The 15,670-nt window shown below is 35.4% G+C and overlaps 1 protein-coding gene across 1 annotated transcript; it reads left to right on the forward strand.

Annotated features, from left to right (window-relative positions):
* The first annotated feature begins 2,946 nt into the window (after positions 1–2,946).
* SCRG1 (stimulator of chondrogenesis 1) lies at positions 2,947–12,458 on the forward strand. The gene is made up of 3 exons (XM_045831658.1): positions 2,947–3,222; positions 9,554–9,806; positions 11,908–12,458. Exons 2-3 carry the CDS (start codon positions 9,568–9,570, stop codon positions 11,960–11,962), a joined length of 294 nt encoding a protein of 97 aa, XP_045687614.1. The 5' UTR covers positions 2,947–3,222; positions 9,554–9,567; the 3' UTR covers positions 11,963–12,458.
* Positions 12,459–15,670: the final 3,212 nt, after the last annotated feature.

A 15,670-nucleotide genomic window follows, 5' to 3' on the forward strand; every position in this document is an offset into this window, starting at 1 on the left:
TGGGTAATAGGCCATCAGGAGAGAGAAAAAAAAATCCTACTTTTTTTTCTGTGCTCCTCACTGAAGGATATGTTTATTGATTTTTTTAGAGAAAGAGAAAGGAAGAGAGGCAGAGAAACATCGATAAGTGGCTTTCTGTATGCACCCTGACCAGGGATTGAACCGACAGCCTTGGAATGTGCCCTGACTGGAAATCGAACCCACAACCTTTCAATTTATGAGACGACACTCCAATCAAGTGAACCCCTGGGCCAGAGCCAAAATACCCAAGTTTTTATGTACAAGAAAACAAACAGTTGTTTCAGATTTGAACCCCAGCTTGAAAGTCACAAAGGCAACCTCTGCAATTGCAGGACTTGGCTTGCAATTCAACTGCTTCTCAAACAGGCAACTCTATGTAACGGGATAAAGAGCAGCAGGCATTTTTAAATTTAACAATGTTCAAAAATTCTCCCTTGAAATAATGGGAAGTCCAGCTAGTAATAAGTAAATGTTTGACACACAAGAAGGGACTAAGAAACTAAGATCCAAATGTACTTTTTAGGGGCAATTTTTCCTAAGCAACTAGGAGTTGCTTAGGAAAAATGATCCAGAGGGACTAGACAGTTACTAGAAAGCTGTTGTGTACCACCTAAAGCAGGCACACAAGAACCATGATGCTGGGCCTATTATTGTATGGATTTGAATACTGCTGAATATAAAAAATGAATTCACTATTTTGAACAACTATGGATTAAATACAGGAAACAAAACGAGCATTGCAATAAAGCAGGCAAAAGAGAATTAGACACACAGGGAAATAAGAGTAAAACAAAGAAAAGAGAAAATCTATCTACAGGAAAGTCAGTCCGTGTTGGCACCTTCCTTCTGGCCTAGACTGACATGAAGTAAACAAGATGGATAGCTCTTAAGATACAGTGAAGGCTGAAGAGTCTCCCTTTTCCTCTTCATACTCACATATGTCTACACACTTAAGTCATACAAATAAATTGACCCTACCTGTAGTATAATCTTTATTTAGGAAGTATCACAGTACAGTTATTTATAAATATGCAAAGGAAATGTTGAGTCGATGACATGCATGTCTCTCATCTCTTTTCTTGAATTCTATGCTACTTTTTCCAGCTTTAGTGAAATAGAGACCAGAGACTCAGTCTCTGTCAGGGCAGGTAATTGCTTCTGGTTTGGCTGGTCCTCCCATTTCTCTACATCCCTCCAGACTGGGGTGTGCATGTATGGCTTCCGCAAAACGGCTGTCACCAGGGGTCTTCCGCTCACCTCCATCCTTCCTGAAATGCTCTTCCTTTGACTTCCATGACAGTATTCTCCTAATTTTTCCAGTACTTCTTGTTCTCTACTTTTCCCTTAAATGCCAGTGCATCCTAGGATTCTGATCTTAGCACTATTCTCTTCTCACGGTATAATCCATTCCAAGAGGCACAACGGTGAAGAGCCTAGAAACTAAACCACTTTCCAGGGGCTTGCCACTTTCTGCCTGTGTGAGAGAGATCTTGGGCACGTTATCTAGCATCTGTGAGATTTCCTCATTTATAAAGTGGGGCTAATAATAGTATCTACTTCATAGGGTCGTAAAGGGGAATAAATGAGTTCAGACATGTGAAGTAGCTGGCACACAGTAGGAGCTCAGTAACTTTTAAGGTACAGCCATGGCTTTCACCATCATTTAGTTGAATACCTCTCTTATTTAGTTGACATTTAGTTGATTAACTCTAACTCTCTAGTCCATACTTTTTTCCTGAGCTCCAAGCCAATTTAATCAACTGCCTACTAAACATTCCCAATCGTACCTAGGGCTCCTTAAATTCAACATTCACTCTCCTGCTCCTGCTCCAGGCAAAACTGCTCTTTTTCTTTTTTTTTTTCTCCAACATGAAGAGCAGCATCATTCATCCAAGGGTCCAAACCTGTGAAATTCAATAAAGTAGACTACTCTTTTCTCAGCTACCTCTACCCTAAACATGAAAGCCTAATTGGCCACCAGACCTTTTCAGTTTTGCTTCCTAACTAGCTTCTCTCCTGAATTACTGGGAGAACTCCTCTTCTCCCTGCCTCTAGTCTCCTTCCTCCCACACCATCTTCTTTCACACTGCAGGCAGGGGCCAATGTTTTAATATTTTTCATCATCTTTCCATTCACGTTCAGAAAAAAATCCAAAATTTTTAGTATAGTATTTGAGGTACTTCATTAACTTGTCTCTCTCTGTCCCTCTAATCTTGTCTTCCACCATCTCTCAGTTCCAGGACACTAAACTACCTGTAACCCTCAGACTCGTTACCCTGTGCGTCACCCTCATGCCTCTGTCAGTACAACCCAGAATGACCTTCCCTGCGCTTAACATCCAGATCATTCCTGTTCTGTTATATCTCCACCACCAGCAACACTATTCCAAATTGATTAAAAAACAAAACAAAACTCAAGCATAGTTAGCAGATGTTACAATTTCAGTACAGTTTACTCAACCCAGAGTGAAATTCCTTTTGTGCCTTTATTTCTGAGACACAGAATATCTTTCTCTTTTAGTCATGTTATATTTGATTTCCATTGGTGGGTAATGACAGCTGGAATGTATCTTCCACCATAATGTTGTAACAAGGGACCTAGATGATAAGGAAAACTTGGTGACAAAACACAAGGAAACTGTGAAGAGGTGTCAGCTATTTTCCTTTATATTAGCAATTTGTCCTCTACCTCCATCTCCCCCTCTTTCTGTCCCTCCCTGTCCCTTAGCTCTCTGTCTCTCTGTCCCGATTTTCCTGTCTCAGTCTCTGTCTGTTTCTGTCTCACACACTTACATGCACTCAAATGTACACACAGATTTCTCATCAGGTAAAAATCACTCTCTGTGTTCTTTTAAAGTCCCTCAGGATTTATATTTTATTGCTCCATGTCTGCCTCCCTGAGGTTCTTGTATAGACTCGTTATTTCCCTCAGTAAAGAAGCTGTTTAGTTCGTCTTCGCCTGGTTTGTAAGAGCCCAAGGGAAGCAGTTCCTGCAGCCCAGCCTTCCACTCCCCTCTGCGTGAGTCTTGGCCGGGGCGGCAAGTCTGTCAATCCCAGGGAGAGACAAGGCAGACAAAGGTTCATTTGTAAAGAACCTCCTTCCAGCACCTCCTCTCTTCTCCTTCTGCCCAAACTCACCCAGTGAGTTGGAGCATTTTAAAAGATTCCTCTGCCAAGAAGACCACAAGGAAAGAAGAAAAGGGTATGTAATTTTTTTCTTAAAAATAATTTTATGTCATTTATTCTACTCCAAACTATTGCTATAGATTAGTATTTACATGTTGAGTCAGAAGAGAAAGACAGAGAGAGCCTCTCTAAAGGGATGTAGGTGCTTAAAAAAATGCTTCTTAGGAAAAAGGAAAATAATCAGATTAAGAGAATAGAAAATGTACATTCCTTAACTGGGAAAGTCACTTAATCATAGGTTTAAAAGAGGCAGACTCCTCTGTTACTTCTCATTAATGCACATATCCACTCTGCATCTGGTCGGTCCCACACAACAGGACCTGATCATTCCACCTCTCAGAACTGTGTGAGGATGATGATATATGTAAGAGTTTTTTAATGCAGTAGCTATATCTCTGTACTATCTACTCAACATGAACTGCAAGGTTTAAGAAAGCAAATGTTTTTTGCTTTTGAAAAACCTGGATTCCTAAAAAGAAACTGGCATAAATGTGTTATACAAAGAGGGAATTCATTGAATTCATCCTTGGTGCCCTCCTTGCATGGAACATAACACAGTGTCTGTACTGTTAAGATAAAGGGGACCTTTTTCCCCACTGGGGCTTATAAAAATTTCTCTTTAAAATTCCTTAACTTAGTTTCACAGTGTATGAGAAGCTCTCCCAAATGCCTGTCCTTTTCTCCATGATGACCAATTGTGGCCAGGAAAACAATGAGAATGATACAAGACTAAATATTAATATCCTCTTCTAGTATTCTCTGAGACACCTGAAGGCAGATCACCTTCAGGGGGGATGTGGGCTTCTTTTTTTCGGCTGATGAATATCTTTTGGGCATTTGGGCTGATAATGTCTGCTTTAATGATGTTTGAAAGGTTTATCTACTTTCTAATGCCACTTTGATTCCTCTAACGTACACTTTGAGAGGTTTCATTTCAGGACTCAGTCACTCTAACACAAACCTCTTCTATCGCAGTTAATAAGAAGGGAGAGAATTAAAAAAACAACAACAGTGATTTTTATCCTCCAAGAAAAATGATGGAAAACATCATAGGCTGGACAGCAATTTTAATCTCCTCCAACTATAATTTTGATTTTAAATGTCAGGTTCTGGGCTGTAATTTTCATTTGCTTTTGCAGCTTTGCTTCTCCCTTGCTGTGTTTTGAAAGAAACCTGAAAATGGGCTGCCCTTCTGTCTAATTCATCAACTCTGTTTCATTCCACTTTTTAAAAAAATACCAGTTCCCAGAATTGCCATCAGCTGCCTGTATGAGCATTGCACCATAAATGTCTCAACATTTAAACTACACAGCCCTGTTAGTTTTGGCCATGAAATGGGGTAATTTTTATTTTTATGTCTTCATTTAACTCCAACCATTCAAAAGCCTGCTAGTGCCAAACACCCTCACACAATCAAAATTTGTAATTCCCTATCTATATGATGATTGCAATGATTTATTGTTTAATTGGAAACATTTTGCCTATAATTCTGTATGCTCTGTATTGCTCTCTTATTTTATTTTTGAAGACTTTTAAATTGAGTTATGTTTTTAAATGTTATATCATTGATATTTTGCCAATCTACTCAATATTGGGATAGGAACTGTATCATACATTAGGAACAATATTAATTACATAAAATTAAATCTGAAAAACCAGTAGATAAATATTTGAGGATGTTGCTTATTCCTTCAGATATTCAGCTTCTAGCTTTGTTTTCTTTTGTAATTTGGATGTACTCCAGTAGGAATTTTAAGTGTATGTTCTTTAACTGAAAGAGAAAAAATAGAGCAAATTGCTTCAAACTTGCCAAAGTCATTTCATCTTGTTGAAACTTGAAAATATATGGTCTGGATGGATTGCCAAGGATTGAAATTGGTGCCTTCTAATGAAAAACACATAACAAAACAATCAGTGCATCACAGAAACATACTGGTTCAGATATTGTTCCACTTGCTAAGTAACAGTTAAAGTTATTTGTCTGCACTAGAGTAAAGGAAGAAGAGAAGATTTTAGTTCAAACTATAATTCCTAAAGTGTTAAAAAAAAAACTACCAATAAGCACTTGCCAGATGTGGAACTTTCCATCGCAGTATGTGACTGAGACTGTGACAGAAACACTATTTTATATTTTGGCATGAACAGAGCCAGAAGAGGTGTGTGGTATGGCAACATACCCACTTACTTTCTGTAATTTATTTTTCATTCCTTCACTGAATGTTTTTGGAATACTTACTGTGAGCCTAGCATTGAAACAGACACTCTGAGAGAGGTGCAAAGTAAAAAAAAGAAGTCACAGTCCTTGCCTTTATGATGCTGGCATCCTCTCTTCCAGTATTCTGAATGCTGGCTTGCCTGAGGCCTCAGCCCTTTGCCTCTTCTCTTCTGAATCTATACTTACTACCCTGATAGTCCCACAGCCATAAATGCTACCATTAAATAACCCAATGACTCATATTCACCTGCCTATCAGCATCTCACTTGGATGTCTAGTAGGCTCTCAAACTTAAGACATCCAAAAATTTCCTCTTGCATTCCCTCCAAATTGCCTGCATCCAATTCTTTCTCAGCTCAATACATGCCAGTAGCATTCAGGTCAAAAACCTAAGACTCATCCTTGATTCTTTTCCTCTTGCATCATATCTTGCATCAGCTTTCACCAATAGCCTTTCCTTCTACTTCCAATCTTTTCCCACCACAACACACCTTCACAAAGTTAAAAAAAAAGATTTTTTAAAGATATAAACCAGATCATGTTACTATTATATCTGAATCTTCCAATGGTTTCCTAATATACTCAATAAAATCTAAAGCCCTTAATCATGTCCTATAAGGACCTTTGTGATCTTTCCAGATCTTCCTTTGTAGTTCTAGGTAAATTCATAAAATGACCAACTCACTATATGGCCAAATGGCTTTTGGTGAATTTCCCACTTTCAACTGTAGCCATATTCTCCATATGGATAACTGGCTTATGAAAAATGCTGACAATGACAAGACATTATTTAGTCAAATTCACAGTTCTCGTAGGTACAATTTATACATAAGTACTATGGAACAGAGAGCAGGGAGCTGCTAGGATGGCATAGGCTGGATCAGGGAAGGCTTCTTAGGAGAGATGAATTTGGGGTTTGTCCTTGATGGATTGTTTGGTCGGATATTAACATAAAGGGAAGAGATTAGATGGAGCAACAAGGAAAGGCACATGTGTAGGACTGAAGAGATTACAGGTCTGACTGCCTTCTAGTTCTGCCATGATGAATGATTTGAGGAGAAGTGCAAGGAAGACCTGAGGATTAGCCCTAAGAAGGTTACGGCCTTTTAGAAAATATGAAACCATTGTACACTCCTGCTCAGGATTAAAAATGTGTTTTCAGAGAAGCATTCATTAATACTATAACCTGAGCCAACCATTGTATTAGCCATCGGGCATGTGGTGATTAAAAAAAAATAGACTGCCCTTGTGAAGCTTCCTGTTGAATAGGAATGATACATATAAAATGAGTAAACTCACAAATATATAATTCAAATGGTGATAAATATCAGCAGGGAAAAGAAGAGGACACTATGAAAGAGTCAGGTTGAAACTACTTCAGATTGGATGGTCAGGAAAGACCTTTGAAGAAGTGACATTTAAACGGAAACCTGAAAGTCAAGCAAAAAGCATTTCTTACAAAGAGGGCAGCATATAGAAAGATCCTAGTGAGGGAAGAAAGACTTCCTTTTAATTATAAGGAAGTAAATATTCTATACATCTTTATTGCTATACTTCTTTTAAATGGGTGAGATGGGCTATTTCTAACAAAATACAATTATCATGATTAATTCAGGAGGTAGAAACTATGTAGTATTTGGCATATATTTATACTAAAAATTATTCATTGTTTATCTGAAATTCAGATTTAACTAGGTACCCCATGTCTTATATGGCATCCCCATATTTTAGCAATATTAAATATGGTGATCCATGTAGATCAGAGACACAGGACTATAAAAATGGTCATGGAGTGCTAGTGTATGATTTTGAATCCATCTGCTTTGATATAGCAGAGTGTAATGGACACACTGAGGAATAAATCTTAGTAAATACCAATCTTTGAGATGAGTTTGTCCAATCATGCCTTTGCCATCTAATCACTTACTTTTCCCCCTTTTTCTTACCTTTTGAGCTTGAACTTCCTTATCAGTCTTCTTCACTGTTTATAACCTCTTTATCTTATTTATCTTCCACCCAGTCCATAGCATCTCCCAGCATCCTGCCCTAGGCCATCTCAATTTCTCCTTCTCAACACCTTCATCTGTGACACCCAAGAGAAGCACAGCAAAATGTTAACAGTCCTCTCTACATTGAAGGCATAAAGGAAACGCTAAAATAATGTTTGTTAAGTTGAACTAAATTACTCCTATTTTCCTCTCTCACATAGCTACTTAATCACTTTATCAGTGAATCCCAGGTCAGTGCTATTCTCTGACTTCCTCACTTTCCCAACCATGGCTGCTTTTCCGCTGACTTTCCTTGTGAGTTTGGTCTTGGTTACGGGCAGAGAGTTTCTAAGTCACCTGAGGAAGTATTTGAAGATTTAGGGCTGAAGACAAGAGAACGATTGCAGGCTATATTTTAGTAGCCTATTTCATCCAGAACAAAATATACAAGCATCTTTCCAGAAGCAGGAAGGGAAGCCAGAATGGGTCCTCATTCAAATCATAAGGGTCTTATTTGCTATATTTTGGGACCCAATAGCTACTTACCTGATTCATGAGATGGGAGTCAGAGGAACCATAATTCAATCTGGGAAAAGGAGTAGAGGGAAGGAGAAACACAGTTCTGAGAATTTGGCTTAAGTATCAAAATTACTAGAATACCACACAGTTCATTTTTAGAATCTATAAGATTTGGGTATCTGTCCTTCATCGTCCTCAAAATAACTCCAAATAGTAAAAGTAATATAGAAAGTTTTGCTTTACTAAAAATGGAGTAATAAGAACCAGGTTTATCCACTCCCTTGAAACAACAACAACAACAACAACAACAACAATAACAATCAACAGACAAAATACGTGGAACAACCTTTGCCAAAACACTGGATTTTAAGCAAGGTAGGACGCTGGTTCCTGAGAGATGGGAAACACATAAGGCGAGCCCTCCAATTTCCCCTTGGTAGATGCATCTAACCATTGAGAACTTTTTACTAAAACTTTCTTTCAACAATACTGTTTTCTTTCAAAGCACAATATACATATCCGTCTTTCCCCCTTTTTAATACTCTACTGTAGGAAAGACACTTTTTGACACCTGTCAACAAGACGAAAGCCAAATGGCTGTGGATTCTGATTCTGGTCCCTCTACCATCTAGTTAGCCATCCTTTACTAAAATAGCCTCTATTCTTTTCACCTTGAATATGGAAGCTGAGAATCCTGATTATACAGATGATGAATATTCCATAACTTTATGTAAATACTGTACTTAAAGACTTATCTCCTGGAAGAGGAATTAAACTTGTTTGGTATGATCCCAAGAGTTTAAACTAGGACTGACGGATAGTAGCTACAAAAAAAAATTTCACAGTAATGGGAACATTAGAACTATATCAGTGAAATATGTTGACTCAGTCAATAATGAACTCCCCATAACCATAGGTATTTAAGAACATGTTACATGTTTATTAGGGAAAATTCAAGCTACTGTTTTCAACTAAAGCTATGATGAGTAATCTATATAGAGTAATCTATGAGTAATCTATAATCCATACTAGTAAAAGTTCACAATATCACTAAAAATTTGCAACAAAATGGGTCTCAAAAATAATTTTGGAAGATTTGAAAAACTTAATTTTCAAAAGATTTGAAAAATTATAAATACATCTATAGAGTACCATCTGTCAATGTGAGGATAAATGGGCTTTTTGTTTCCATCAAGGTGGGACCCAAGCTCTTTGTCAATGTTGTTATGCTTTGCAAGGTCAAGACCCACAGTATTTGATGATGCTTTCTTTGTCCTAGAAACTTGATCAGAGTTTTATCACCTTAAAAACATTTTTTACCTACTGAATATACAAAAATAATTACTTTGGGTACTTAAAATGCAAATTCTGGGTCTTACCACCACCTCTTCCCCTCATGCAGCATTTCTCATTCATTATTTCTTTGTGGAGCCGAAGCATTTAATTTTTAACAAATACTCTAAGTGATTCTTGTTGTAGATTGTCTTTAAACTACACTTTGAGAAACAAAGAAAAGATGAACTCCTTTCTACCAATGAGAATGCTAAGAACTTTATGTTCAGGTGAATTACATCTTTTTAAAAAAACAACAAACACTGATACTTTTTATTTTTCTTCTATTTCAGGGCAGAAAGCCAAAATGAAATTTATAGTACTTGTCACCATTGGGCTAACCCTCCTGCTTGGAGTCCAAACCATGCCTGCAAATCGTCTCTCTTGCTACAGAAAGATACTAAAAGATCGCAACTGTCACAGCCTTCCAGAAGGAGTAGCTGACCTAACAAAGATGGACACAAACTTCCAGGATCATTTCTGGGATGGAAAGGGATGTGAGATGATCTGTTACTGCAACTTCAGCGAATTGCTCTGCTGCCCAAAGTAAGGAAATGCAATCATAAAATATATTGCTATGAAACACATACAACTATTCTTTTTGACACCTTTACAATGATTTGCTAAAAATAATCACCCCTTTTAGTAAAATCCTATTCAAATCTTAGCTATTTTCTAGAATCATCACCATTGTGTATGAAATGGAATGTTTTAATTTAGAAAGAGAATTTGGCAGATTTTAATAAAATGAAATGAAATCCAGGAATCAATAACACTCCAATCTATTAAAATCTAAATTCCCTATCAGATTTTTACCACAAAAAAGGTCTATCAGCAGCAGTGGTCATCTTCAAGGTTGATATTTTAAACCAATTTGAAAACTAATAAACGGCTTCAGATAAAAGATTTCAGTTAACAGGATCAAGTAATTAACTGGACAAGAAAGTTTGGTAATGGCCAAAGAAAAAATTTCTAGCTCTATGTGTGAGTTAATTAGGAATAAACTAAAGTTTTCCACTGACTTAGAAAATTGATATATTTTAATATAGTAGAAAAATCAATAAATATTTCTAGCTCTTGATTTTAAAATTGTCATCACTTGGTGACTGAGGAATCTTTCAAATACTATGATCTTGGCAACTTCATACCTAAATTAGCTTTTTCAAATTACTTTTAACATGTCACCATATTTTCATTTTTCTAAGAAATCTGTAAGGTAGAAAGGGCAGGTATAACCACCGTATCAAGGAAAAATAGAGCGAGGTAAAATGACTGGCATGATCCCCCATAACTAGTTGATATCAGCACTATCACTAGAACCTAGCTCTTCTGATTTGGACCAGATTTTTATTTTCTATCAAGCCAGTTCATTCTTAATGTGTGGTTCCCAGAACAGCTGCTTCATTATCACCTGAGTTCTTGTTAAAAATGCAAACCCATCTTTGGACCCCAGATGGCACCTACTAAATCAGGAACACTGGACACGAGGCACAGCAATTATGACTAAACAAGGTTTCTAAGTGATTCTGATGCGTGATGAAGTTTCAGAATCACCGTACTAAATGACGATATCAAGAACTTGTATTAACTGACAACATAAAATGACAATTTTTCCCAGTCACATAAGTGAAATATCAGCTAATATTAAAATACCATGTTTGCCTTTTTGTAAGACTTGAGTCTGCTTTACAGAAATGTACTTTTATTTCATGATATAATTTTGTGATTATCCAGGTTAATGGATGAGAATGGAAGTATAGATATATAAAAGTAATTTCTATCTGATATTGGATTACCCTTTTCCAAGTACCAACAAATTTACATTGCTCAGTATATTTCCTTTTTCCCTATAAACACAAATTTGAATTTGTCGCACTATTTTATTGAGACATAATTGATATATAGCACTGTATAAGTTTAAGGTATATCACACAACTTGACAGATATATATTGAAAAATGATTACCATAATAAGTTTAGTGATAGTTAATATCCATCACCTCATAGTTACCAAAAACATTTTATTTTTCCTTGTAATGAGAACTTTTAGAATTTACTATTAGCAAATTTTCAGTATACTATTCACCAGTGATAACAATAGTTATCATGTTGTACATTACATACTAAGTGTATTTCTAATGATCCGTAATTATACTACCTTGTACTTATATACAATTTTATATTATTCCATGCATTTTTTCATTACCTTATATGATCTTCTCAATGAGAGTAGGGTAGCTTAAAATGCCTGCTTTCCCTATAAAAGCTACAATTTATTTACTTTGTAAGGAATTTTTAATCTTCTGTGTCATCCCTGTAAACTTCATGATCCATCTCACTCACATCAGAGAAATTATTTTTTGATCTGATTATAAGGTTATGAAACCACCTAATCTTTCCTTTTCTTTATAAAGAAATGATAGCATAATATCAATGGCAAATGGAAGGAAAGTAAAAGAATTGATTACCTTCTTGGTCTTTGTTGATCCTGTAGCAAGTTCTCCCACTCATTCTCTTTGTACTTGATTCACCTAAAAAAAATTGCTGTATCTGAAATCCTGGAAATCACTGTCCATTTTTAACTCAGAAAAGAATAATATATACCTTAGCTTTTATATAGATTTAACTGATGTTCTATTTTCTTTCAGAGATGTCTTCTTTGGACCAAAAATCTCTTTTGTGATTCCTTGCAACAGTCACTGAGAATCTTCATGTATTCTGGAGAGCATCACTGCCAATTTCTCAGAAACTGAGCCGCTGTATCAGTATAACTGCATTTCTAGTTTCTATCCAGTGCAATAAAGCAGATTCTATAAATTCTTACTTGTCTAAGACAAGTAGACTTGTGTTACATAAGTAGTAATAAAAATTAATTCAATTTCATTTTTCTCTGTGGACATTGTTGGCACTTGTTAAAAATATTGGCTAGAAAATTTTCGTCTATGAGGTGTTAACTACATCAATAAAAGAATTCTGTTCCCCAAATGAATAGCCATAATCCTGGCTCAAATTTGAGAAATTTCAGTTCTTAGTTGACAGTTATTGACTATCTAATAGTTAGTGGAAAGAATCATATATAAATTGAGATTCTTAGAAGGGAAACTAGAAGTTTCCTAGTAAAAGGGGAAAGGAAGCTAATATGTGAGTATATATTATGCATGCCAACTATTTTAAGTATGTTTTCATTTTACTCCTTTAAAAATAGCAACAACAAATACCTTCAAGTATTCTTATACCCATTTTTCAGATGCTGACTCATTTAAGATATTTGTTAAAAATCAAGGCAAGAATTTGAACAGTCCTAATTGTAAAGCCCACATACTGCACACACTCACACACAACAGCTGCATCCTTAAAACTCTGATGCATATCTCCAATGTGTCCATTTTTCTTGAAAATTGCACATACTAAGAAACACATGTAATAGGTGAGAATTAAAAAGTCAAATGAATTTTAAAAGTAAATAAAACAGATGCCTTCAAAAATATTTTCTGTTTGTTAGAGACAGCTTTGGACTATACCTCCATATCTTAGGAGGTATACATTGACTAGTGGCCACTGCAGGTGATTCCCAAAAGTCCTTCATGCAATAAAAGCTATTAAATGCTTGCTAAGTGCAAGCTATTATTAAGATTTGGATGTATAGTAATGAATAATAAGGAAATGCCTCTTAGAAATTGTATTTTAATAAGAGCATAATATTTACAAACTATTATTTATAAATGTGAAGCCTTCTATAGAAGAGAGGCGTAAGGTGCTATATAAAGTATTATTGTGCATAAAAGCTTGAGAAGCACATCTGTAGTAAACTTAGGAGATAACATTTTGTGAGTAAAAGTGACATTATTTAATGGAAATAGGTCCTTGGAGGCCCCTAATCTGTTTCTGAAGACCACACACAGATTTGTTCAGTAAGTGTTCTGTGCTAGACCAAACAATTTTGACATACTCGGAATTCAGTTCCTCTTGAAATCTGCACAAACATAAGTCACAATGTTTTCAGGTAGTGTGACCTCCTACAAAAATGTATGAAGTGGAATTGTTTTTAAAAATCAAATTTGTTGTTTTATCACTATTAGATCATTTGATTTGGCTTTTTTCCTTCAAATGAATTCACTGATATTAAAATTGAACTAACTCAATAAAGTGTCTTATATCCTTCTTGGAAGGATGCACAGAATAGGTAAATAAAGAAAAGTCATCAGTCAACCAGTTTCATTTTCTACTTGGTATAATTTCTCTTTAAGGGAGAAAAATAGGTGGGGTAAGGATTCAGTATCCCAGCATGAGGGCATACATGAGGCAACAATGGCTTTTGAATAAGTATTCCCCTATTATGGCAATCAAAGCCTAATGAGAAAAATATATTAGAAAAAATCTAAATATTCAATAAATGGAATTCTATAATTATAATTATCTTTCATATTCTCTATTTTTTGGAAATATCTTTGTAATATACATTTCAATTACATTCTTTTAGGATGGATGTATTATAGAACCACACATTCTTCTTTAGACTACTAAATAAATGTAAAAGCATGTTTACACAACTTACCTTATTCAACTTTTTCTGACAAGGTGAGTACATTTTTAAAAGCAAACATTTCACTCAATCATATTAATGAGTAGAGCCTTTATTTTTTTCAATAACTTTTAGCTACAGAAGACACCTAAGCTTTTATAAAAATTTACTATTGTTCTGAATACTGTTTGACAACTGAATGAGGTAGATACTATAATGATCCCTGTTCTATGGCCAAAGTGCCAAGGTTTAGAGAGATTAAATAGCTCATTTAAGGTTACATTATGAGGGCAGTAGAGCCATGTTTTTAAAATATGGTCAGTTTTCCTTTAGCATCTAGAGTCTTAACCACTACATTATTTATAGCATCTATTTTCTTTTTAGGAAAGCAAACCTTGACTTGCACGGGACACAATTTTACATTTCAGATAGCTCATATATGCTAAATGCTCACTGAATAACAATTTCTGTATTTGTGCTCTGATTTTCTCTATCCTTGCTCTTACTGTAAATCCCATGCGGCTGAGCACAAAGTAGACTATAACACTTACTAATAGCTCATCTCTTCCTGATAACATTTCTTTCCCTCATCATAATCCATAGGGATTTCTTGAATATTTTTCTTAGGATTAGGTACTAATCCTAAAGAATTATTAGATAATTGTAAGTAACATGGAGAACCCAAACAATGAGCAACAACTATTGGAGGAAGGGAAGGGCAGATAGGAATATTCACAGGTCATTTTGCAACTTTACATTCCTTATAATTGCCCACAGGTATACATGAATTCTTTCTATAAAAAATCATTTTTGCAAAATATTATGGAATGTGCTTTTAAAATATAAAGAAACCTATCAGTAAAGCACTATAGGCTTTAAAATAATTTTCTCGAAAGGAAAATCAAATTCAAATATTTATAAATCATCTTCCATTAACAGCTTAAGCCTAAACTTTTCTCCCAAAGATTTGAAGAGAAACTGATACTAGAAAATGATAGTAAGTTCACACTGAACTAGCTTTCTCAATTTACTTTTATGGAATGGTATCACCCATATGTGCTCATCTTTGTAGAGTGGTATTATCTAGAGAGAAATGTATGGCATATACGTAGCCAACATATTGTAAGAATTTTACAAATATAGTAAACTTTCAACAACAAAAAAGAGCATATATAACCTATATTTGCAGAGGTTTAGAAGTAAAAACTTAAATCTACTGGGTATTATGAATAAACAACTGACTTAATACATTAAATGTACATTAAAGGGAATATATAACATGTAGGTATAGTCACATATATAATAATATAATTGCAACTAATATAACTATTATTTGAGGGCTACAGTTGATCATGCAAATTATTAATGCAATTAGGACATGGTACATATTAAACTAAAGTTTATAGCATCAACTTTTGGCTAGAAAGAAATATAAAAAATGTGTCCTGACTGCTGTGGCTCATTTGGTTGGGTGTTGTCCTGCAAAGCAAAAGGTCTTTGGTTTGATTTCCAGTCAGAGCACATGCCTGCCTGGATTGTAGGTTCGGTCCTAGGTCGGGGCACAAACAAGAAACAACCAATAAATGTATCTCTCTCACACTGGTATTTATCTTCCTCTCTCTTTCTCCCTCCCTTCCCCTCTCTCCAAAAATAAATAAATAAAGTTCTAAAAAATATAAGAAATTTCATAAACTCAAAGGAATAAATTCTATAGTACAAATATTCACAGACCTGAAGAGAGAAATACAGTTCTACAATCATTGGAAACCTCAATACCTTCCCTTAGGTAATAGAAATACATCAAGGTGGAAGATTAATAAGGAAATAAAGGACTTCAACAACAGTAAAAATCACCTAGACCTAACAGACATACACAGAACACTCCACCC

Source organism: Phyllostomus hastatus, unplaced genomic scaffold (assembly GCF_019186645.2).
Source record: "Phyllostomus hastatus isolate PE091 unplaced genomic scaffold, TTU_PhHast_1.1 phas_contig_159, whole genome shotgun sequence".
NCBI classification, from domain to species: domain Eukaryota; kingdom Metazoa; phylum Chordata; class Mammalia; order Chiroptera; family Phyllostomidae; genus Phyllostomus; species Phyllostomus hastatus.